Genomic DNA, 26,583 nt, shown 5'->3' with positions numbered 1-26,583 from the left:
TATGGTAGTACAGACGTATTCTCTGTACTGAAATAGAAATAGTAACAGAGGAGCCCTTGCGTCTCATGGTGTCTCCCTGACACACAATGAGCAGTAATGGCAGTACTATGGTGAAGCAGTAGTGATGGTAGTAGTGTTGGTATAGTATGGTAATAGTACCTGCTGTGATATGCTGGACACTGAGCTTCCTTTGCGCCTGATGGTGTCTCCCTGACAAACTGTGAGCAGCGAGGCCGGCATGATGGAGCGGAAGTCGTTGAAGGAGCGCCGTCGCGTCGGGTCAGCCTCCTCGGCACCGGACAGCAGCGGGGCTCCCGCTCGCGGGAATAGCTTGGACAGCAGGGGCTCCTCTGTGTTGCTATAGCGACCGAAGGCCCGGGCCACGCCCAACAGGCAGGGCACAGTGTACCGGCACAGGTATTCTAGGGAGGAAGGGAGAGGGGTGAGAGAAAGAGACAGACAGGTGAACAGCTGCATTTTTCATTCTATGCTCTTTCTGTGTCCATCTACGTATATCACAACGTTTGTGAGGAGGACAAGAGAAATGAACTCAATAACTAACCTGGAACTAACATTTTCCTAAAACACTGTTGAAAGAGAAATGGTGACATAGAGAACATGCTGGTACCTTTATCATGGCTCTCCGGGTCCAGGCAGATGTCCAGCAGGACCTGCATTATGTCCATGATGGCCTCCAGGATCTGTCCTCGCAAGGTGTTGTCTCGCTGGGCAACGTCAGATAGAAGAGTGCCCAGACAGAAGCAGAAGTTCTCTGCTACCGGCAGGATCTCTGTCGGACAAGAAGATAGACCATCAACCAGTCAGACAGGATGAATTCATACTGAATGCCGTGAGACAGACAAAACGCTTGCATCTCTTTCCTTACCAAGTCCCTTGCTTCCAGAGCTTTCTTCGATCCATTGAACTCTGGGAAGTCCCTTCAGCAGCCCCAACAGGTAGGGGATGATAGCGTCTTTGTGCTGCAATAAAAACATAAAAATTGCAAAACACTCGAGGAAAAGCCACTAAACAGCTAAGGGGGTCACACAGGGTGCTGAGATAGGAGCCAGTTATTGGTCTGACAGGGTCAGGGACTCAAGGAACATCCGTCCCATATAAAGCATTATAGAAACGCAACAATTAACAGAGTAGGCCTAGCTGCTTCAGTTCAATCTACCTGTAGGTCCGACTCGACCAGGAAGATGCCCAGAGCTATGACCGCATCCCTCCTTCTCTCGTCCAGCTGGAACACCCCTCTGAAATCTACTGGACACATGCATTGTAGCTTCTGGACCTGAAACAGAGATGAACGGCAAACATGTGGCTTGTATTTTGCTAACTAGTCAGTCCATCAGTCCTAACCGCCACAAATATATACTATCTTGCCCTATATCGCAAGGTCAAATCCTGGATGCTGATTGGTTAAAACAGCATTCCAGACGGTGTCTATTCCACATGTTACCACCGGCTAAAGCTACAACGTTAAAATGCCTATTTACTCTGTTCCATCTGACTGTGCAATCCACTTTCTCATCAGCCCAGTCAGGCAATTTATATACTCTTGATCACCACTACAGTGGGGCAAAAAAGTACTTAGTCAGCCACCAATTGTGCAAGTTCTCCCACTTAAAAAGATGAGTGTCACGCCTTGATCATTGTATTTTGTGTTTTTGTTATATGTTTGGGTAGGCCAGGGTGTGACATGGGTTTATATGTTGTTTTCGTATTGGGGTTTGTATTATTTGGGATCGTGGCTGATTAGGGGTGTTGTTAGGCTTGGCTGCCTGAGGCGATTCTCAATCAGAGTCAGGTGCTTATCGTTGTCTCTGATTGGGAACCGTATTTAGGGAGCCATAGTTTCGCTTTGTATTTTGTGGGTGATTGTTCCTGTCTCTGTGTAGTATTCACCAGATAGGCTGTAATTAGTTTCACGTTCCGTTTGTTGTTTTCGTCTTTCAGTTATTTCATGTACCGCGATTCTTTCATTAAAGTCATGAGTAACCAACACGCTGCATTTCGGTCCGACTCTCTTCTTTCAACAGACGAACGCCGTTACAGAGAGGCCTGTAATTTTCATCATAGGTACACTTCAACTATGACAGGCAAAATGAGAAGAAAAATCCAGAAAATCACCTTGTAGGATTTTTAATGAATTTATTTGCAAAGCATCTAAACATTCTCACATTTCTTTTAGACTAACATTTCATTTTCAACAGCAGAGATTTGTATAAACCTAGCTGTCTGTCTGTCCGACATCTGCAACATTGTTTCAATATTCAAATTTATATCCAGCTGTCCCATAGTAATGAACGAGTCTGGATGAGACAGACAGGCAGCTTTTCTCAGGCAGTCGAAATCATGAATCAGCATAATTTGTATGGATATATACAAAGAAATATCAACAGAAAACAGGTAGAATGAAAAGAGCACATTTTCTATGCCAGATGTAATTTCACATGATTAGCTCATTCTTACAGATGTATCCAAATAAATGTCAGCAGCAGTTACATTACAAAGCACGCTCATCCGTTTTTAGTGTAATTATGGCAAAAGATTATAAAAATGTATATTATTTGGCTGGTAGAATTGTTTTTCTTCTACGTGCCACATTGGCTGGTGGACCAAAAGGTTGGTTTCAGGCTGTAAACTAAATCTGTTTTGCAATTAAAGCTTGAGTTTTTAAATAAAATATGCTCTGAGAAAAACATTGTCAGGCAAGGCATATAGCTAATATGCTGTGATAATGTACAAGTCCTGTCTACTTCACAAACCTGCACAAAGCTCTGTCTGGTTGGAAGGGGTGCGTTGCCGCACAACTATTTTCACGTCTCTCCAAGTCCGGACTCTGGCTGAGCAACTTCAGAAGTGACACTTTGCATTCAGGCCAACGACTTCAATCTTGGATTCATCAGACCAGAGAATCCTGTTTCTCATGGTCTGAGAGTCTTTAGGTGCCTTTTACTGAAGTGTAGCTTCTGTCTGGTCACTACCATAAAGGCCTGATTGGTGAAGCGCTGCAGAGATGGTTGTCCTTCTGGAAGGTTCTCTCATCTCCACAGAGGAACTCTAGAGCTCTGGCAGTGACCATCGGGTTTTTTAGATTTTATTTTCCCTTTATTTAACTTGGCAAGTCAGTTTTCAATGGTGGCCTAGGAACTGCCTTGTTCAGGTGCAGAATGACAGATTTGTACCTTGTCAGCTCTGGGATTCGAACTTGCAACATTTCGGTTACTAGCCCAACCCTCTCCCTGACCAAGGCCCTTCTCCCCTGATTGCTCCATTTGGCCGGGCGGCCAGCTCTAGGAAGAGTCTTGGTGGTTCCAAACTTCCTACATTTAAGAATGATGGAGGCCACTGTGTTCTTGAGGACCTTCAATGCTACAGGCATTTTTTGGTACCTTTCCCCAGTTCTGTGCCTTGACGGACAATTCCTTCAACCTCATGGCTTGGTTTTTGCTCTGACATGCACTGTCAACTGTGGGACCTTATATAGACAGGTGTGCGCCTTTCCAAATCATGTCCAATCAATAGAATTTACCACATGTGGACTCCAAGCAAGTTGTAGAAACATCTCAAGGATGATCAATGGAAACAAAATGCACCTGCGCTCAATTGAGTCTCATAGCAAAGGGTCTGAATACTTATGTAAATAAGGAATTTTCATATTTTATATTTAATAAATTTGCAAACATTTCCAAAAATCTGTTTTCACTTTGCCATTATTGGGTATTTTGTGTCGATTACTGAAATTTATTTATTTTAATTCATTTTAGAATAAGGCTGTAACGTAACAAAATGTGGAAAAAGTGAAGGGGTCTGAATACTTTCCTATGGCACTGTATGCATGAAATGCTCTGATGCATGTAGTGCTCATGTCTCTGACACCTGAACCGTGATGTGGACAATTATTGTTTTAGGAAAGTAAAAACCCCCCCAAAGTATGCTACATATCGAAAAACAAGGAATGGTGTTTTGGTCATTTTTTATATGCTGTTTTTAAGGACACGTAAATGTGTCTCATTTGGCCAATATCACTTGTTTATTGATGGCCCTGGCTGCCCCAGTTCAGAATCCAATGGATACGGATGTCCGGTAAATTTCTCAAATTGTCTGGTAAATTAAAATCTTCCCGGTCACATTGTTCAGAAACTCTGGTGTGGGGTACAGAGATGAGGTCGTCATTCAAAAAATCCTGTTAAACACCATTATTGCACACAGAGTGAGTTCATGCAACTTGTGGCTTGTAAAGCACATTTTTACTCCTGAACTTATTTAGGCTTGCCATAACAAAGAGACAACTTATTGACCCAAGAGATTTAAGCTTTTCATTTTTAATACATTTGTAAAAATGTAGCCCACAGCCCCAATACCCCACCAGTCATACAGGAAGGATACTAACCTTGTCGCTGCAGATTGCCCAGAATGACCAGTTAGCTGTGTAAACTCGTCAGGCCCCAGAACTACAACCACCACTGGCTACTGGTCAGGCCCCAGAACTACAACCACCACTGGCTACTGGTCAGGCCCCAGAACTACAACCACCACTGGCTACTGGTCAGGCCCCAGAACTACAACCACCACTGGCTACTGGTCAGGCCCCAGAACTACAACCACCACTGGCTACTGGTCAGGCCCCAGAACTACAACCACCACTGGCTACTGGTCAGGCCCCAGAACGACAACCAACACTGGCTACTGGTCAGGCCCCAGAACGACAACCACCACTGGCTACTGGTCAGGCCCCAGAACTACAACCACCACTGGCTACTGGTCAGGCCCCAGAACTACAACCACCACTGACTACTGGTCAGGCCCCAGAACTACAACCACCACTGGCTACTGGTCAGGCCCCAGAACGACAACCACCACTGGCTACTGGTCAGGCCCCAGAACTACAACCACCACTGGCTACTGGTCAGGCCCCAGAACTACAACCCTCACTGACTACTGGTCAGGCCCCAGAACAACCACCACTGGCTACAACCACCACTGGCTACTGGTCAGGCCCCAGAACTACAACCACCACTGGCTACTGGTCAGAACTACAACCACCACTGGCTACTGGTCAGGCCCCAGAACTACAACCACCACTGGCTACTGGTCAGGCCCCAGAACGGTCACAACCACCACTGGCTACTGGTCAGGCCCCAGAACTACAACCACCACTGGCTACTGGTCAGGCCCCAGAACTACAACCACCACTGGCTACTGGTCAGGCCCCAGAACTACAACCACCACTGGCTACTGGTCAGGCCCCAGAACTACAACCACCACTGGCTACTGGTCAGGCCCCAGAACTACAACCACCACTGGCTACTGGTCAACCACCACTGGCCCAGGCCCCAGAACTACAACCACCACTGGCTACTGGTCAGGCCCCAGAACTACAACCACCACTGGCTACTGGTCAGGCCCCAGAACTACAACCACCACTGGCTACTGGTCAGGCCCCAGAACTACAACCACCACTGACTACATTGTCTCCTCATCCTTTAAGGACACACTCATGACCTGGTCAGCTCAAAGACTTTGAATCAACCTTGCACAATTAGTTTTATCGGGAAAAGAGCTGTATTTATACACTACTAGAGTAGCTGCCTGTTATATTACGATTGCTTTCCTGTAACTTGGTTATGCTAATGTGTGCTTGTTACTATATTTTGGTGGAATTGCCCACATATTGAAAAACTAGTTGGCTTCGGCTATTCAAACAATAATTCAAACAAGAATAAAACAATACAAAATGAACAAGGGCTACTTATATTCAAACCAACAGTCTTTATAGGCTTTATAGGCATGTACACAATTCTAAACAAAAATGCTCAATTAACTAAATTCCTATTTACAGGTGGTTTAACCTCCAGCAACTGTTATAACGGCAGCCATATTGGATTTGAAGCAAAAAATAAAAGGTAATCTGTGATTGTCCCTTTGACTTAATTGCAAGACTAGGGGCTATAGATACAAAATCACTTAATGAACCTTGGACCCAAAAAGTTCTTATTTCTATGTCTGAGCCCACTTGTTTTCAGTAGAGCCTATTACAATAGCCACAACATCAACATATTTCCAACTGTATGCATTATTTCCAGGCATGACCATACAGCACTGAATGAGTGCAAAAAGTTTACATTTACCATAATGAGTTTATATTTCCGCCTATTGTATCTGTCTGTTTACAGGTATAATGCTATTTATCTGTGTAGGGCAGACAGCTGGCTACATGTATAACAAATTTGAGCAATATCAGAGCTTGTAATTTTGGGTTACATAAGTTTGTGGCCACTCCCCCCTCCAGCCTGGCATTATTCTGCACTGTTTGAGTTAAGGGGTGGTGCCATCAATTTAACCACTTTTGCAGTAAAACATTTTTACACAACCATCCATTTCATAGATGGGAGATATGGTTGTGTTTTGTTACACCTTGCCACTATTGATGACTTCCAGTTTTTTAATAGAGTTTGGCTGACAGTTCCTCCCACGCAGATTTCCTGCCAACCGCTGAATAATTAGCCACGCAATACAACACACCCCAAATCATGTTGTTGGTTTTATATGACTGTGATATGTGAAATAAGGCAAATTATGTTTGTTGAAATCATAAACCGTATGGTTGAAATAAATCATTCAGCACATTCAAGTAAATAGTAAATCAATCAATGACCAATGTTGACAAATAAATGGGGGCGTTAACTCATTTGACAGGTTTGACAGCTAGCTTGATAACTAATGGCTATACTAACTTCCTCATTCTGATGGAATGACAATCGACCATATCATCGACAGACAGCTATAGGCGTACCTAGCAAATTGTTTGCTAGTTATTAAACTAGGTTGTCAGTATGGGCTAGTTCGTTTTGCAAGGCACGGTGCTCCGGGTAGGCGGAGTTTGGTCATCTTAGACCTTTCCATTGGTCCTTAAATGCAATCTTCATCCTCCTGGGCACCGGGTCATGTAAAACGAACTAGCCCAATGTGTACAACTGCCTTGTTTTGCTGTATCGTGTTCCGATGTGGAATGACAAGCCAAAGCAAGGGCCTTGTTTGAGAATGAATGACTAACATAGCTAGCTAAGTTAATAAACTGTTTCTCCAACAGCTGTGTAGCTTATGGAAAACGAGTAGCTAGCTAGTAGCTGGTCTCGATAGCATCGCACATCACTATGAGTTAGCCATGTACATATAGCAACAAGGTACACACGTAATGTTAACCGAACCTAATAGCCAACTTAGCTAGCATTAGCTCACTAATGCTTTTAAATCATTCAGACTCACCTTATCTATAGGCGCAGGGCGGTGTGCGGCCAAAGAGCGCGCCAAGGACAAGACAGTATTGAAATAAAACCCTCTGGTTCCTGTTGCTTTCGCAGACATTTTTATAATTCAACACAAACAGGTAGTAAGAACATTTTACAGCGCTTACCACTGCGAAGAGGGCAAGCTAACTAGGTAGCGGACACCAACAACTACGGCGAGCACGTGAGTTCATACGGCGCAGTACAAGGTCATTAGAAAAATGCGTTAATGGTAAGCAGTGATCAAGGTTTTGAAGTCAAACAATTTGAGAACTCGAATGTTTCCCAAATTATGTCTGCTGAGAACCAGAAATTGAAGAATTATATAAGATTAATTAAGTGTCAAATGTTCCAGTTGGGTTGACAATGAATAGGGGATTATAAACAATAGGTTTGAAGGCTCATGTGGTCACACAAACATCTTGATGTGGGAGGATGCAGCTTTAGGACCTTGACGATAACTACTCCTGTTATCTTATTCTATGGTATAATGGTCTGCAAACAATACTTCAGTTGTAAGATGCCCAAAACACTTTAAAAATCACCGCAAAACAGACTCAATCATCTTATATACAATCCTTTACACTCTTTAATGCACACATGGCATATTCAAAATCCCAAACGCAAATGTTACAAAAGTCTCTCAGGCAGTACAATCTGCAATGGCTGTGCATGGTCTTTCAATAAAGCATGCTTACATAAGATCTTGTCTTTTAGCATAAAAAATAGATGGAGACCATGACAGTGGCAAATGTATTGTTTCATTAAAAATGTCTATTAGATTTTGCAAAAGGATACATCTAGACATCTTAAATAAAAATTGGTGTCCCCACCCCCTCCACTAACACTACCAAGAAAATATGTGTGAACTAATTGTAAATCCAAGGGCATTTATACCTACTTGATAACTGCCAGGTAACATTACCAGGCAATATCTCATCACATTGAATTACTCAAGGCTGCATTACAAAGATGATCTGGTAAGCTATACTGTCAACTAGTACCAGTAGATTTGATAAACATCTCAGCAAGGCATCATTACAATGTGTTACTGTCTATATCAAATGAACACTTTAAAAACAATGATTAGGTGTTATTGTATCATACTGTAACTCGGTGAGGAAAAACTGACCCAGCTAAGACATGCAACATGAATCATTTCAATTTTAGACATTAGTAGCACTAGAGATGTTACACCAGATTTCTAAAACCATCATAAACTACATTTGCAGGCACAAACAATCATTATGTAAATATATTTCTGATGTTTCACATTTACAACTGCAAAGTCCCTCACCATCTCAATCTTGGCCAGTTTTTATGTCATTCACTTGAAAAGTTTTGGTTCATTCTGCAGAATGTCTGAGTATACTGTACAACATCTCTGTAGTCGACAGACACCAAAAAAACATAGAAATCCTATTAAAAATACTATTTAATTAGGATTCTCATTCTTAATTCTATGCCAAAACAGGGCTATGACAACCATAGAATAAGAATGGGTTGTAATTCAAAACTGAGTTCTTATTTTAACAATTAATATTATACTACTACATACAGTGCTGTGAAAAAGTATTTGCTCCCTTTCTAATTTTACTGAATGTTATCAGGTCTTCAACCAAAACCTAATACAAGGTAAAGGGAACCTGAGTGAACAAATAACAACAATCACTTACTTATTTCATGAACAAAATGATGCTGCAACACTGAATGCCCCTCTGTGAAAAAGTAATTGCCCCCTTACACGCAATAACTGGTTGTGCCAGCTGCAATGACTTCAACCAAACATTTCCTGTAGATCTTGATCAGTCTCTCACGTCGCTGTGGAGGAATTTTGGCCCACTCTTCCATGCAGAACTTCTTTAACCTCTATGGGATCGGTGTCCCTAAACTGGGACAGTTGTTGCTAACGTGAGCTAATGTGACTAGAATGACAACAGCCAACTTTCCAGGACATAGACATGTCTTATATGGGCAGAAAACTTACATTATTGTAAATCTAACTGCAGTGTCCAATTTACAGTAGCTATTACAGTAAAAAAAAATAGCATGCTATTTATTGAGTGCACAACAACAAAACACTTATCACAGCAACTGGTTTGATACATTCACCTCTGACGGTAAATAAATGTACTTACATTCAGTAATCTTGCTCTGATTTGTCATACGGAAGGTCCAAGAGATAAAATGTAGCATAGTTTTGTTTGATAAAATACATTTTTATAATAAAATGTTGGAACTGGGTTCTACAGTTTGAACCCCTGCTGCCTCTGGTGGCCAGAATCTAAATGACACCTAGACTCCTATGATTGACCGTTGGTGTAAGGTTCTTACTGCGGAATGACTGATTTGGTTTTTGCTAGGCATATACAGACCCATGACCTCCAAAAAAATTGACAAGTTTGCCATAAAGCACCTGGAAGATCGTCAAGACTCTTGGAAGCAGGGCCAGTCCTTGCTGTTCTGCCGCCCTAGGCAAGACCAAAAAATGCTGCCCCTCTCAAAATTAGAAGTCCCAGTAAGCAAAATGTTAAATAAATAAAATAAGTATATATTTTTTGTTATTTGTAAACTCACGGTCCCTTTTGGTTGAAGATCTGATAACATTCAGTATTAAAATATGCAAAAATAGAGAAACTCAGAAAGGGGGCAAATACTTTTTCAAGGCACTGTACATATAGTAGCGCTCTACCATAAAGATATCTCTGAATATAATGATATATAAGGCATTGTGTTGCAATTGCACTCAGGTATGTAAAGCAGCTACATTTCAGACCTGCATTAAACCTGGAAAACAACACCCATGTGACACGTGAACAGGCATGTCTGTTGTAGTGCTATCATGTGTATGAACGACGGCCTCCACATCTCTACCAGACCCATTTCACTGGGTCACACCATTGTGTTAAAATATACAACATGGTCTTTGGAGTTAAAAGCCTTTGATCCTCCTCTCTCATTTCAAGTTTTTTCCTCTGATTTACATCACATTATATTGGGTTTTAGCCATAAGTATTGTTTCATCTTTAATCAATGTACAACATAAGATGTCAATAATAGCAATTAGTGAACTGAAGCACTGTCAGTCTAAGACACTGCTCTGGAATGATACAGTGTTCCCATTATTCCAGTCATATAGGCCAAATCCCTCACCCTACCCATGTGCCCTTGCTCACTCCCCCCTGTGGATATAAAGAAGAACAGAGGATGTAGGTATAAACAATATGATAGTAGTATCCCCAATAGGATCATAGGCGAAGTGCACTCATCCCCAGATTGTTTGCTTTAGTCAGTTGGAATGAAATGCAGCCATGATAAGTGTAAACAATGGCAGGGGACAGAGACCAACTTTTTTGTAATGAAATATAACTAGCCATATCAGATCTGTAAGGAGGTAGCAAGTCATGGATAACCTAAGGATAGGGCAGAGGGATTGGGTTTGGAATCAGGCCATAGCCCCGCCCTGCCGGGGGTTCTCCACTCCGCTGGTTGTCACGGAAACGTGATCTCAGTCAGTCTTCCAGACTTTGTTAAGGACCTTCACCACTTCCTCGTAGATTATGAAGACGATGGCTACGTCCATACACACCCTGCCCAGCCTGGGGACTGTACCCTTATAGAACCTGGGGAGAGAGGAAATAATGAAGGAAGGAGGCAAAGAGCAGACAGGATCAATACAATTATATCTGATACAAATCAATGAAAATGAGACAGGAGGTCAAAGTTAGTGTGTGCAGAGACACTTACGCTTTAGGTCCCTCATGCTTCATGATCTTGACGGCACAGTCCAGGGTGCTTTTGTACTTGTGAGCCTCCAGACCCTGTTAGAGAGAGAGGCAGGGTTTAACTAACAAAACAATAGTATAGTAAAAAAAAGTATAGTAAAGGAGACTCAATTCACTGCAAGTGACCAGGTCATTAATAATGGTGGTGTGTACCTGCATCCTGGTTTTGATGACATCCAGAGGAGTGTTTCCAAACACACTGACAGCTCCAGCGAAGGCTCCGAATGCTCCCGTGACCAGAGGGTTAATGGCCTTGTTAGGATCTTCACCTAGGGAACAGAGAGAGAGACAGAGCAGTGAGACACTCTGGATAAACACACACACACACACACACAGGAGAGAAGGGTTCAAACTCAGTTGATCACACACACACACCTTTGTACCAGTTCCTTAGAGATGTCATGACGTAGAAGCGGATGGCCTGGTTGGATCCCTGTTTCAGTACCGTGGCTGTCAGACCCTGGTACGTCCCCCTCAGGCCTAGAGGAGACATAGATAACACAACACATCAACACACAGGTCGGGCTGCCTTCTGAGAATTCGTAGGCGAGCAAGTGAAACTACACTGCCATCCGTTATAATTGGCAAACATGCAATTATTGTAAAAAAAAGATGACCTACGAGCAAGATTAAACTACCAATGGGACATTAAACTGTATTATCTTATGTTTCACAGAGTCGTGGCTGAACGACGACATGAAAATCATACAGCTGGTGGGTTTTACGCTGTATCGAAAGGATAGAACAGCAGCCTCTGGTAAGACAAGGAGTGGCTGCCTATGTATATTTGTAAACAACAGCTTTTGCACAATATCTGAGGAAGTCTCAAAATTTTGCTCGCCTGAGGTAGAGTATCTCATGAGAAGCTGTAGACCACACTATCTACCTAGAGTTTCTCTGTATTTTCCGCAGCGGTCTGCATACCACCATACCACCGATGCTGGAACTAAGACTGCACTCAATGAGCTGTATGCCGCCATAAGCAAACAGGAAACGCTCATCCAGGTGACGCTCCTAGTGACCAGGGACTTCAATGCAGGGAAACCTAAATCCATTTGACCAAATTTCCACTAGCATGTTAAATGTGCAACCAGAGGAATACAATCATTCTATCATTCAACCTACAGTAGCAGCCAATGTGCACACGTGGCTACATGCAGCTCTTGCTTTGATCTCAAAACAAGCTCATCTACTCACGGCCGTTCATGCTGTAAACACAGTCCAGTTTAAAGTAAATTGCACAGATCCATATATGGCTATGGTCTATTTGCATATATGCCTACTGCAGCTCTGATTGTTTATGCCACACCGGTCTGTTTAGAGTACGGGCCGAGTCGTGCATGTCAATGCAATAGAATCCTACTCCGATGCGTTCTGCCTACAACAAAATCTCTTGTATTGTTTGTTTTGTTTTCGTATGTTGCATTGAAAGTGGCTAATTTTGCATTGATTTAATCACAATTGCCACAGTAAAGGAAAACATTGATAAGGTTAACAGGGCAAACTCTAGAACAGTGGTCACAAAACTTTTCCTTGTCAAGATCACTTTGAGTCAAAACGCAAGCCAAGATCTACCGCTCAGATTTCTTTTTAAACATGACTTAAAGAAACATAAGCCTGTGCATCATTAACCAATTAAAAACAGTACTGTAGCAATGAGGTTTGTGCAGTAAGCTGTAGGCCCAATAAATTGTCACCACATATTGGCTTTGCTTGAATTGCCCTGCCAATGAATTGCTGTTCGGGCCATTTTTTGGAGGTAGGCTATATGATCACACCGGTAATAGATCCTTTGATGTATTACTTGTGAGTCACAGCTGAGTGAGCATACATTTAAATAATTCACTTTTTATTTTACTGGGCTGATGGTGCCTGCATCTAATGGTCAGTTTCAGTGCAGAGAGAACGCAGCAGACTGATGGTCCCCCTCTCAACATCCCTCCGCTGACACTGACCAAAAAGGTCAACAGTCTTCCAGATGATGGCGAAACTCGAGTCGCACCACATCATTTTTTGCCTCATACACAAATTCAAGTTGTTACTCCTATGAACAGAGAAAGTGAAATATTCTTTGAGCCGCTAATAATAACAACAACGCAAGCCTATAGATACATTTTCCTACTCATTCATTTCTGCTGCAGTGCTTGTTGTAGCGATGAGTTGAAATAGGAAGAACGCATATTTTATGGCTTATAAAAGTGTTGAATACAAAGTGTTGACAGTGCTGAAAAAGAACTTAAACATGAACACACTCATAAAAACAGCAGCTCTTTGCTGTATTCGTTGACAGCCTCTCTCTAGTCACGGTTTTAAACGTTTTGAAATCTCACAGTATCAACTTTGTTGTAGCCTTTCATGCCTGTGACGACACTGTAATCTCAGATTACCAGCAGTAGGCCTATAGAGCACTTGATTAGCTCTCCGGGCCCACCGGGAAGGCAGAGTTTGTACCTTCAGACACATGAAATGGTTCAAAATGGCAACAGTTCACCTGATTCGGGTGCGCCTACAAACAGCCCCAGACAACAAAAATAACTAAGAACAGGAATAGCTTTATGTTTTTTTTTTTACAGAAATGTTTGCCGATCGACTAGGAATGCCTTGGAGATCGACTGGTTGGTGACCACTGCTCTAGACAGTTGAGTGAAGTTCAATCTCATGCTTCTCTCTGTGGGCTGATATTTATTCTGTGCAGCAGTCTCGGGGGAACATTGGGTGGCAGTAAACACACAGTGTCTGTCTCATTTCCATACCTTCTGTTCTGACGATCTCCCTGACTCCATGGAAGAATCCCCGGTACTTTGGGTTGGCTGACGATTGGTCATGGATAAACTTTACCTGAAATGACAAGAGGACAACACAGATTCAAGTTATATGCAGACCTTTGTTTTTTCAAACTAGTAACGTCACACACCGATACATGCAGATAACGGTTTAAGATTTCCTTAAGTCATTTAAGACACACACACCTTGACCGTCTCCATGGGGCAGACCACCACCACAGCCTCAGCCACTCCAGCCCCCAGCCCACAGAGAAGACCCCGGGTACTGTCCAGCTTCCCACTCTCATCACGCATCTTATTACTGAGGAACTCAAACACACCAAACCTGATAGAGAGAGAGAGGATGTCAGGGACATATTGAAAATGGACCGAGACAGAGGATGAGGCAGAGAGGGACAGTGTGATGTGTGTGTGTGTGTGTGTGTGTGTACCTGACAGCTGCTTTGGGTATGGAGCCATAGAGCAGTGAGCTGAGCCCTCTGTATAGACCTCTCACCCCATGACCGTCTACAGTCTGCTTCACACAGTCAACTACAGGGAGGGTAAGGAAGAGACGGAGAGAGAATCAGAATGAGAGAGGACACAAACATACACAGTCAACTGCAGATATTTCAAATCACTTTTGAGTTGTTTTTTTTGCATGGTGTGTTGTGCATGTTACCTGTGGGACGTTCAACGGTATTTTAGCAAATAACTTTGTGCATTGTACAGGTACAGGAAACTGTTAGTGAGAGTCATGGTGCTAGCAGCTACAGTTAAGTCCAGGAGAGTGAACTCTCAGTACTGACTGACATGTTGTTTCAGACAGACTCCAGGTCAAAGTTCAGTGACTCTGAACATACAGATAACACAGCTAGGCTGAACACACACACACACACACACACACAGAGGAAGCTCTGAAATTCTCAGTAAAGGCGCTGGCACTCACCAGCAGTGTAGTGGTGTGGGGGCTGTGCTTCGGCAAAGTGGGTCTGATTATATCCTGCCTGGTTGGCCCTGTCCGGGGGTATAGTCGGACAGGGCCACAGTGTCTCCCGACCCCTCCTGTTTCAGCCTTCAGCAATTATGCTGCAATAGTTTGTGTCGGGGAGGCTAGGGTCAGTCTGTTATATCTGGAGTATTTCTCCATCCAGTGTGAATTTAAGAGTTCTCTCTCAAAAGCCAACTGACAATTACTCCTGAGGTGCTGACCTGTTGCACCCTCTACCACACTGTGATTATTATTAGACCCTGCTGGTCATCTATGAACATTTGAACATCTTGGCCATGTACTGTTATAATCTCCACCCGGCACAGTCAGAAGAGGTCTGGCCACCCCTCAGAGCCTGGTTCCTCCCTTTCTAGGGAGTTTTTCCTATCCACTGTGCTTCTACATCGGCATTGCTTGCCGTTTGGGGTTTTAGGCTGGGTTTCTGTATAGAACTTTGCGACATCGGCTGATGTAAAAAGGGCTTTATAAATAACTTTGATTGATAGAGCCGTTGTTTTAATACACAAACATTTCCACTTTGGACCTCTCCTATTGATTTACAGATCCCTTGCTCAAGGCTTTTTATTAAGCTGACATGTAAGGACTACTGTAAAGGCCTCATGCAAACAGCTGCTGACACCCACAGAGTATTCAAAAGCATGTTGTGTCTCAACAATGGCGGGCACAACACAAAAACCTCAGATGACGTAAATAAAATATGGTCTAAGCTATAAAATATCCGAATATGAGAAGAGTCTAAGTTAATGCGTTTTTGGATAATTGACAATTCCTATTTAGAAAAATAAATGATTAAAACAGTTTGACAACCCTGTTTGTTTTAGCTTTTAAATTATAACAAACTCAACCGTTTATATTTTGCAGTGATGAAGACATGGATGTTTCATGGTAGGGTGGGCTATGCAAAATGGGTCAACTGAATGTTTTGGCATTCGGGTCCAAAAAGTCACTTTAACCTTCTTCCATGGGTAAACATGTATGGAAAGTTTTTGTTTAAAACAAATGAGATGCTGTCAAAAAAACAAATGAGTTCCCTCTCTTGTTTAGAGGAAACTGTTGGCAAGATGTATCAGTGCACCAGGTCTGGAACCAAGACGATCCTTAAACTTCTTAGGGCTGAGATCCCGCTAACGGGATCGATATGACAACAGCCAGTGAAAGTGCAGGGCGCCAAATTCAAAACAACAGAAATCCCATAATTAAAATTCCTCATACATAGAAGTATTTCACACCATTTTAAAGATATACTTCTTTTTAATCCCACCACAGTGTCGGATTTCAAATAGGCTTTACGGCGAAAGCACCAAACGATTATGTTAGGTCAGAGCCAAGTCACAGAAAAACACAGCCATTTTCCAGCCAAAGAGGAGTCACAAAAATCAAAAATAGCAATAGAATTAATCACTAACCTTCGATGATCTTCATCAGATGACACTCATAGGACTTCATGTTACACAATACATGTATGTTTTCTTCGATAAAGTTCATATTTATATATTTTTTAAATCACAGTATACATTGGCGCGTTACGTTCAGTAGTTCCAAAAACATCTGGTGATTTTGCAGAGAGCCACATCAATTTACAGAAATTCTCATAATAAATGTTGATGAAAATACAAGTGTTATGCATGGAACTTTAGATACACTTCTCCTTAATGTAACCGCTGTCAGATTTCAAAAAAGCTTTACGGAGAAAGCAAACCATGCAATAATCTGAGTACGGAGCTCAGAGACCAAAGAAGCCAAAAAGACATTCGCCATATTGTGCAGTCAGAGGTCAGAAATAACATTATAAATATTCACTTACCTTTGATGATCTTCATCAGAATGCACTCCCAGGAATCCCAGTTCCACAATAAATGTTTGTTTCGTTCGATAATGTCCATCATTTATGTCCAAATAGCTACTTTTAGTTAGTGCGTTCTGTAAACAAATCCAAAACTCACGAAGCACGTTCACTAGTTGCAGTCGAAAAGTCAAAAAGTTCCGTTACAGTCTGTAGAAACATGTCAAACGATGTATAGAATCAATCTTTAGGATGTTTTTAACATAAATCTTCAATAAATATTCCAACCGGAAAATTCCTGTCTTCAAAAAAGCAATGGAACGCGAGCTAACTCTGCCACAAGCTCATGACGTTCCTTCGTGTGAATCTGCCAGACCACTGACTCAAAGAGCCCTTATGAGCCCCTCCTTTACAGTAGAAGCCTCAAACAAGTTTCTAAAGACTGTTGACATCTAGTGGAAGCCTTAGGAAGTGCAACATGACCAACATCCCACTAGATCTTCAATAGGGAATGAGTTGAAAAACGACCAACCTCAGATTTCCCACTTCCTGGTTGGATTTTTTCTCAAGTTTTTGCCTGCCATATGATTTCTGTTATACTCACAGACATCATTCAAATAATTTTAGAAACTTCAGAGTGTTTTCTGTCCAAATATACTAATAATATGCAGATATTAGCAACTGGGACTGAGTAGCAGGCAGTTTACTCTGGGCACCTTATTCATCCAAGCTACTCAATAATGCCCCCAGCCATAAGAAGTTAACAGCTTCTACCCCCAAGCCATGAGACTGCAAACAAGACAGAAAATTAGCTAATCAAACAGCTACTAGGACTACCTGCATTGACCCTTTTTTGCACTAACTCTATGCACACACACTGGACTCTACCCACGCATACTAAAACTGACAACTCAATACACACACTACATACACCCACATGCATACGGATGCCACACACACACACACACACACGCTTTAACACTCACCACATACAGTATACTGCTGCAACCTAGTCACTTTACCCCTACTATGTACAGTACCAGTCAAAGGTTTGGACACCTACGCATTGAAGAGTTTATTTATTTGTGCCATTTTTTACATTCTGGAATAATAGTGAAGACAACAAAGCTATTAAATAACACATATGGAATCAAGTAGTAATCAAACAAGTGTTCAACAAATCAAAATATACTACAACATTCTGCAGCAATACGACATTCCATCTGGTTTGCACTCAGTGGGATAATCAATTGTTTTTCAACAGGACAATGACCCAACACACCTCCAGGCTGTGTAAGGGCTATTTGACCAAGAAGGAGAGTGATGGAGTGCTGCATCAGATGACCTGGCCTACAATCACCCGACTTCATCCCAACTGAGATGGTTTGGGATGAGTTGGACCGCAGAGTGAAAGAAAAGCAGCCAACAAGTGCTCAGCATGTGGGAACTCCATCAAGACTGTTGGAAAGCATTCATCATGATGCTGGTTGAGAGAATGTCAAGAGTGTGCAAAGTTGTCATCAAGGCACTTTAAAGAATTTAAAATCTATTTTGATTTGTTTAACACTTTTTTGGTTACTACATTATTCCATAGGTGTTATTTCATAGTTTTGGTGTCTTCACTATTATTCTATAATGTCGAAAATAGTAAAAATAAAGAAAAACCCTTGAATGAGTAGGTGTGTCCTAAATTTTGACTGGTACTGTACATACTACCTCAATTACCTCGTACCCATGCACATCGACTCGGTACTGGAACTCCCTGTATATAGCCAAAAAATGTTTAACTTATTATTTTTATTCATTGAATTTATTCCTTGTGTCACTTGCTATTTAAATGAATACAATCTTTAACTCTGCATTGTTGGAAAAGGACCCGTAAGTATGCATTTCACTATTAGTCTACACCTGTTGAAGCATGTAGCATGTGACAAATAACACTTGATTTGAGATACCCACCGATGCCTTTATATCTGGGAGGGTTGGCCTTCTCATCCAACTGCAGCTGAGTCTTCACATACTCTGTAGGGAATGTAATACAGATCTCTATTCCTCCAGCAATACCACCTAGAGAGAGAAAGGGAGAGACAGAAAAGTGATGGTCGTTAGGCGGATCTCTATTCCCCCTGCTCCATCTGGAACAACAGTTCAAGTTCAGTTAAAGGCTTGTGTCTTCTCTGCTGGCTGAATAGATGGCATCATTTTATGTATAATGTTATTACTACGTTCACAAATAAAATATCATCAGGGTCTCAAAAACAGATGTATTTTTTAAGTCCTCTTAATCAGTTTCTCTGTAACTGTAGTTTTATCGGTAACCTCCTGGTTCCACCTTAACAGCCGGAGCTCCACACATCTGCAGTTGAACGGCTAACAGAAAAGAGGGCTCTGATTGGCTGAGCTGGGATTCTGTCCACAGGATACGCCCATCTGCTCTGATCAGTGGGGGTGTGATTCCACTGACAGAGAGAGTTAAGACGTCAGCATGTTTCAGTTCGGAACTCAGCTAGCCGAACGAGTGTGCTCGCATTACTCCCTTAAAATACCTTTGCTTGAAAAACGAGAAAAAGTACTGCTTGTCCATTTTGAGACGCCGTAGCCAGTATACACTTAATATATAACTAATCTAAGAGAACTCAAGAAATCTATCATTTATTTTTGACGTGTTTGCCGAATAGATCTTTCGCGCAATTTTGCATCTAACTAAGATGTTTGGTGAATGAAAACGAGTCGTCTCTCGTTGAATAACAACAGAAACTTTATTGAAGAATCCCTACTGTTAACTAATCACCGATGAAGGGGCGTAAGACTTAGACTTCGGCCTCCAGAAAAAAAGTGGTGAGCCCGAACAGCCGAAAAACTCTCACCAAAGTCCATACGAACAAAGACGTCACAAAATATGCACGAACTCTACTGAAACTGTTTCGGATGAGAAGCATGTGGACGCCTCTCTCACACAGAGTCGTCATAAACCGATAGAGTTTGTTGCTGGCAACAAACAACCGTTGGGTCAAGGGGCAACTCCATAAGAGCTGAGCAAACTGTCTTCCGAGTCCTCAAACAGTTATGTGATAACATAGCATGCTCAACCACAGATCTCTAACCAGTTAACTGAACAATCCCCACTTGAAAATCTGTTTGATTTGAAGTGGGGAAATCTGACCCTAATGTGTGTGTGGGAAACGTCCTGGTTGAGTCTAAACATCAACCCCATGCTGATGCTCCTGAAAGAGACATTTGTTGAGGCTCTGGACTTCAGCATGCCTTTCACCTCACCACACAAGCATGCAGGGTGGTCAGTCCCACACAGGAATGGTCATGCAACACTTCATTATCCACAAGCACACACACAATTAGTCCCTCTTAGTAGTGGCATGTGGGTAAAATATATATATATATTTATTTTAATCCGCCCCCCCCAAAGCCATATTACAACCTACACTACATGACAAAATATGTGGACACCTGCTCGCCGAACATCTCATTCCATAATCATGGGCATTAATATGGAGTTGTTTCCCCTTTTGCTGCTATAACAGCATCCACTCTTCTGAAAGGCTTTCCACTAGATGTTGGAACATTGCTGCGGGGACTTGCTTCCATTCAGCCACAAGAGCATTAGTGAGGTCGGGCACTGATGTTGGACGATTAGGCCTGGCTTGCAGTCGGCGTTCCAATTCATCTCAAAAGTGTTCGATAGGGTTGAGGTCAGAGCTCTGTGCAGCTTAGTCAAGTTCTTCCACACCGATCTCGACAAACCATTTCTGTATGGACCTCGCTTTGTAAACAGGAAAGGGCCTTCCCCAAACTGTTGCCACAAATTGTGAAGCACAGAATCATCTAGAATGTCAATGTATGCTGTAGCGTTAAGATTTCCCTTCACTGAATCTACGGGGCTTTGCCAGAACCATGAACAAATAGCCCCAGACCATTATTCCTCCTCCACCAAACTTTACAGTTGGCACTATGCATTGGGGCAGGTAGTTTTCCCATGGCGTTTGCCAATCCAAGATTAATCCGTCAGACTGCCAGATGGTTTAGCGTGATTCGTCACTCCAGAGAGCGCGCTTCCACTGCTCCAGAGTCTAATGGCAGCGAGCTTTACACCACTCCAGCCAACGCTTGGCATTGCACATGGTGATCTTAGGCTTGTGTGCGGCTGCTCGGCCATGGATACCCATTTTATAAAGCTCCAGAGGAACAGTTCTTGTGCCGACGTTACTTCCAGAGGAAATTTGGAACTCGGTCGTGAGTGCTGCAACCGAGGACAGGCTATTTTTACACGCGTCAGCATTCGGCAGTCCCATTCTGTGAGCTTGTGTGGCCTACCACTTCGCAGCTGAGCCGTTGTTACTCCGAGACATTTCCACTTCACAATAACTGACTTGTTGGAAAGGTGGCATCCTATTAAGGTGCCACGTTGAAAGTCACGGAGCTCTTCAGTAAGGACATTCTACTGGCAATGTCTATGGAGACTGCATGGCGGTGTCCTCTTTCTATATACCTGTCAGCAACAGGTGTGGCTGAAATAGCTGAATTCTCTCATTTTAAGGGGTGTCCACATACACTATATATGCAAAAGTATGTGTTGAGAGAGAATCTTACGTTGTTTGCTCTATAACCTGTTAGGCCTATATATCACGGTCGCAAGGCATAGGAACGAAGGCTAAGGAAATAAGACACAGTGTTAGAATAAATTCAACCACACCTTTGTTTCATCACAAAACTGGAGTGCAACCTCTGTCTGTTGAAGTCCACAAAGCATATTGCATGTAACAAATAGCTACATGACCTACAGCACCCTAACCCTAGACATCCAGATTGCCTCCCACAATTTCCAAATGTTCCAGTTTAACAATTCTGCATGTAACAGAAAACTTTAGTTTGGCATAGAGGAACTGTCACTTCCTTAACCGTTTGAATAAAAAACAAACTAGTACCTAGCAAGATGGAGATACGTGGTTCTTTTTAATGAGTGCATTTCGCTAGTTTACATAAACTAGCTTCACCTAAAACCACTTTCTGGCATGTGTACCTCATGATTTGTTGGGAGAGTTGTCTGTCTGAAGTGGGCCCAGCCCAGAATTATTTTTCTTCCCCTTTTCAAAAAACTGCCTAAAAGATTGTTTTTTTCTCACAAGTAGGCTCATGTTCATTATCTTGTTATTACACAATAGGCTACAAATTCTGCCCAGTGCCTGTCATAAACGCTAGATGTTTTATAATTAGACATGTCCAATTGTTTCCTCATAACAGGCCAGTCATTCATTCCCTACTCTACTATTCTAAGGAAGCAGTGAAGGAAGCAGGTGTCAGCTGAATTATAAAAAGGCACACAACCTGAGAGATAAGAAGCAAGTCAAACGACTGCATGTTTCGCAAGATACCCTCATCTACCCAGATTAAGTTGTGTTGAGTGCCATAATAATGCTCAACAACATTACTAATTCGTTTTACAGCACATTTTATTAGGTCTCAGAGTGCTTTGCATTCTATGGGGTGGTAATCAAGTTCAAAAAGTGGACGGAAGAGTGATCATTGAAGGTAAATTATAACCCCCCCCGACCCGCCAGCATGCTCCCCCGGTCTGGTGAAAGGGTGTTGTAAACCAGCTGCATGTGTGCCGTGTGTGAAGCAGTGTGTCTGTGCAGGAGTGTGTGCGTGTGTGTACAGTGTGGGCAGGAGTGTGTGTGTGTGTGTACTCTCTGAACTGCAGAAGTGTGTGCAGTTTGTGCTGTGTCATCATGGCTCATGGATTCAGGCACACAACACTGTACTGCACTGCAGGCCTCAGCCCCCTGTCAAGCACTCACACTACTGGGTGAATCTCACTGGTAGTGTAATAGGTTCCCTGTCATCTCCTTTCCTTCATCTGGTTTGATTGTGAAAGCACTTCCTGGTAGACCCATCATATTGCTCTCATCTATCCTGTGAGCGCAAATGAGTAGGCCCCGTTAGCTTACAATTTACTCCAGGTGAAAGCGTAGTTGCTTGACAAGGATAGGCTGATAGACATGGGAAAACAGGCCTGAAACATGTGCCAGAGAACTGAGACAGACAAATGGTTTCTATCACCTGATAGGAGAGTATAGTTCTACTATATCAAGGAATTGGAATGGATCAGTGTTCACTTGTTACTCTTGCAAGAAGCAAGACACAGAAGCAATTTACGCAAACAAACGAGTTATCAACCATGAATGCCCTCAATAATGCGGCGCCATGCATTGTCCCAAAAGAGACAAACTAAGTAGCGCAACTGCATTCAAGGATGCACGTGCAGAAACGGTTCCATCTAAGGACCTTACTCGTCAGGCTGCATGCAAACCTTGACACGCCTTACTAGGGCTACAAACCTCTACACAGCTGTGGAACACAAGGACATGGTTGGCTTGGATTTTGTACCTCTGTAGCCTAGCTTTACAGTGTCTGGCACATCCCACTCAGTGCTGTGAGAGGTGTCTGCCAAACTCCCATTCATAAGCCATGATGACCACACTCTGCTGGACTAAGGGAAAGGGGGCTTTGGTATGATCATGGGGTCAGGAATTACCAGAGAAAAGGACCATGACACATCTAATTAACTCTACACACCCTGGAACTGACGACTAGAGCAAAGCATGTGTCCTTGTAGAACAGGAGTGATCTGTCCAGACAAAGAAAACAACCATGATTTGGAGGATTTTAACAAAATGTTAATCATAGAATGGTCCTTTGGAGGAAGGATTGTTGACACATTTTAATCTAACAGCATAATTGAGAAATAACCTGTTATTAACCTAAGTTTTAGCCATACCAAAGCCTCCATAATATTTTGTGTGTAGATGCTACAAAGCAAACAAGATTGTCATATGAAGCTTTACGGCTTGCTCTGTAATAGTAGTTCTTACATTAATTTGAGTGTTTCAAAATATAAAACATGAATATTGGAAAATAAACCATAATTGAGTCAGCAAATCTTTCAATACATTGTCATAGTAGGCAATGTAACCAATCACAGCCCTCCTTTTATCATTGCCCACTCTGGAACTTTAATATGCCCATAGACCAGCGTTTCCCAAACTCGGTCATGGGGACACATTTTGTTTTTTGCCCTAGCCCTACCCAGCTAATTCAAATAATCAAAGCTGGATGATGACTTGAATCAGCTGTGTAGTGCTAGGGCAAAAACCAAAATGTGCACCCCTTGGGGTCCCCATGACCGAGTTTGGGAAACGCTGCCAAAAAGTATATTATGTTCAACAATATATTTTTTTAAATTGCCAAGTCAAATATTTTATATATTCATGTTTATTTTACTATACTAATACTATACATTTATCTAAGGACGTTTCTTTTGAAATCAGTATACTACTCATATTACAGAGCAAGCGGTAAAGCTTCATGACACACATTTTAGCTTTGTTGCGCCAATATGGAGTCTTAAAGGAGGCCCGGGTATGGCCAAAATGTAATAAATATGCCAACTTTTATTAATTATTTCTTTATTATGCTTTTAGATACAAATGTCAAATATATGTCAACAATCCTTCTTCCAAAGCACCATGCTATGGAATACATTTTGTGAAAATCACCCAAATCATGGTATTTTTTGTCTGGGTTTCAAGAGGAATAACAGATCGCTCACACAGACAAGTTGAATCAAAGGTTACAAGGGCAAATTGATAGTTCAACAGATGCAGCCAGTCCTCCTGAACTATAGTCGAAATGAGGTGTGCACTTTGGGAGTGCATAATTTGAAGACAATCCAGGCATAGATAGACATTGCAGACTATTTTTTTCTTCCAAACAATTGAATACTACCTTGTATTCCTAAAGTCTCATATGCAATTCAATAATTATCATATTGCAGCTCCATGTGTGCGAGCACACACACACACACACACACACACACACACACACACACACACACACACACACACACACACACACACACACACACACACACACACACACACACACACACACACACACACACACACACACACACACACACACACACACACGGCAGGCTGCAGATTCATGCCACTCCTCAAGTTCCACAGTGCATGAAGACAGTACATCGCACTCAAAGGGTGACTAGTTACTTTTGAATCACAAACCTCCCCCATCAGTCACAAAAAACAAGGCATATGACCAGATACACAATATCTCATGCCAAAGCACATTGGATACTTACTTGCCACTGGTGCCGTTTTAGAGGCGGTTTGGACACCCTGTCGAGCACAGCACATAATTGTGTTGCTATATTGTGATCAAATGTGCCTTACTCCCTAGCAACGGACACGTAGTTCATAAAGAAATTAAGAAAAAAGGCTGAATAGATTAGTAGACTTAAATAATGATTTACTACACTAACAAAGTTCACGTTGCCTCCCATGGCAAGCTCTATACAGTAGGCAGGCAATGGTGTTGAAATATCTTGCTACAAACTGACTGCCACTACAAAAGTAAAAAGTCCTGTATAATATATAGTATTGTCAGTGACAATGATTGGCATTGTTACAACGTAACAGGATGCTATAATGAACGCTGCCTGAATTGTGAAGCAATATCAGCAGCCTACACAAGGAAAGATGAATGAATGTATCCTTACCTGCTAGAATTGCTTTGCCAGGGTGGGTGAGTTTGGCTTTTCCTGCCTGGGCGGCAGCGGCCAAACAGTGGGGTCTGTGGAATGGACTCACAAATGTGGGATTCCTGGACATATTGGCAACAATCGCCCCCCCCCCCCAAACAACCAAGAACTTGTTCACTTCTAGGACGACACTCTTTATCCCTCCCGATCGTCAGCCTCCGTGCACTCCGGCGCTTTGTGCACAAATTGCGCCTCGATCACACCTACAGCGTATTGATGTGCGATCACTTACAAAGGCGATGCTGATAATTGAAAACCGCACAGCTCAAAAGCTAATGTGTCCTCCACTTTTGACAGTTGAAGTTCACTCGTGCATTGCAAGTGTTCACAGGGCGGGGCTTTCACCCTTCAACGTAAAAAGAGAACGTCTCCATATTTTTCACAAACAAACCAGATTTAAGGTGGAACGGGAAATTCCCTCAGCTGCTTTGATTGGCCTAGTAGTTCACTGTGCCATAGTCCAGACAGAGTAACTGCAGCCTCCCCTAAATAAATATATCAGTCAGTAGTCTCGTGTTATTCATAGCGGCCCCATAGCCCTTGTTGGCCTCAACCACCACATTTATAAAACGTTTCCGACATTGACCTCTTCAAACAACCTGTACATTTCTTAGGGTGGCCTGGTATGTAGGTATAAACAAAAATATGTGACCCTCACATTGGGCTTTAAAAAACAATATATATATATATATATATATATATATATATATATATATTATTTAACTAGGAAAGTCAGTTTAGAACAAATTATTATTTACAATGACGGCCTACAATGACTCCAAATCAGTTACTATAGTGACGCCTATTGTTCTGAGATGCAGTGCCTTAGACCGCTGCGCCACTCGGGAGCTTTACACAAATTATTGGCAGCCTTCTACACTGACACGTCATTGGACCCTATATTAGGTAAGCTTACTACCCCCCCCCCCCCCCCCCATTTATGTAGCCTACAACAACAGTAGTGACGACTTCTTATCTTTCTTATCCTATTATTTCACTAAACAATGCTATTTTCGTCATAGGCTGCGCAGTCGCTAGTGGCCACTATGGATCTCAGTGGATTCGGTTTCCACTAGTTACCATGACCACAAAGTCAAAGATGGCTATATCACAGATACACAATTGTTCTATAAATGTGAAGGATCCGCTTAGCGTTTCCACTCACTAACAAATATGGTAGGGAGAGGAAGCCCACTGGCCGGCAGTGGGAGAATACGGAACGAGATGGACTTAGGCCGGAATTCTGCACATTTTCACATCGATGAAACATTTGATCTCAATAAAGTTCTGTTCCAAAAACTATAATATGGT

The 26,583-nt window shown here is 42.3% G+C and overlaps 2 protein-coding genes across 3 annotated transcripts in view; both read right to left on the bottom strand.

Annotated features, from left to right (window-relative positions):
- The window catches only part of pi4kaa (phosphatidylinositol 4-kinase, catalytic, alpha a), a 43,728-nt gene extending 34,390 nt beyond the window's left edge, over positions 1 to 9,338 (bottom strand). For both annotated transcript variants that reach the window (XM_046369733.1, XM_046369734.1), the window contains exons 1-5: positions 7,276 to 9,338; positions 1,178 to 1,294; positions 887 to 980; positions 629 to 790; positions 160 to 422 (exon numbers count right to left, since the gene is read on the bottom strand). In XM_046369733.1, the coding sequence (XP_046225689.1) occupies positions 160 to 422; positions 629 to 790; positions 887 to 980; positions 1,178 to 1,294; positions 7,276 to 7,374 (735 nt within the window). In that variant the 5' untranslated portion in view covers positions 7,375 to 9,338. The remainder of the gene's footprint in view (positions 1 to 159; positions 423 to 628; positions 791 to 886; positions 981 to 1,177; positions 1,295 to 7,275) is intronic.
- A 100-nt stretch (positions 9,339 to 9,438) lies between these two features.
- On the bottom strand, positions 9,439 to 25,751 carry slc25a1b (slc25a1 solute carrier family 25 member 1b). Its single transcript, XM_046369732.1, has 9 exons — positions 25,231 to 25,751; positions 18,597 to 18,704; positions 14,295 to 14,394; positions 14,050 to 14,188; positions 13,834 to 13,918; positions 11,456 to 11,560; positions 11,234 to 11,349; positions 11,043 to 11,116; positions 9,439 to 10,918 (listed from the first exon to the last, which is right to left on the bottom strand). The coding sequence occupies exons 1-9, from the start codon at positions 25,340 to 25,342 to the stop codon at positions 10,804 to 10,806; spliced, it is 954 nt and encodes a 317-aa protein (XP_046225688.1). The 5' UTR covers positions 25,343 to 25,751; the 3' UTR covers positions 9,439 to 10,803.
- Between the last annotated feature and the right edge of the window lie 832 nt (positions 25,752 to 26,583).

This window comes from Oncorhynchus gorbuscha, linkage group LG11 (genome assembly GCF_021184085.1).
Source record: "Oncorhynchus gorbuscha isolate QuinsamMale2020 ecotype Even-year linkage group LG11, OgorEven_v1.0, whole genome shotgun sequence".
In the NCBI taxonomy this organism is placed as follows: domain Eukaryota; kingdom Metazoa; phylum Chordata; class Actinopteri; order Salmoniformes; family Salmonidae; genus Oncorhynchus; species Oncorhynchus gorbuscha.
This window is presented reverse-complemented; position numbering and strand designations above follow the sequence as displayed.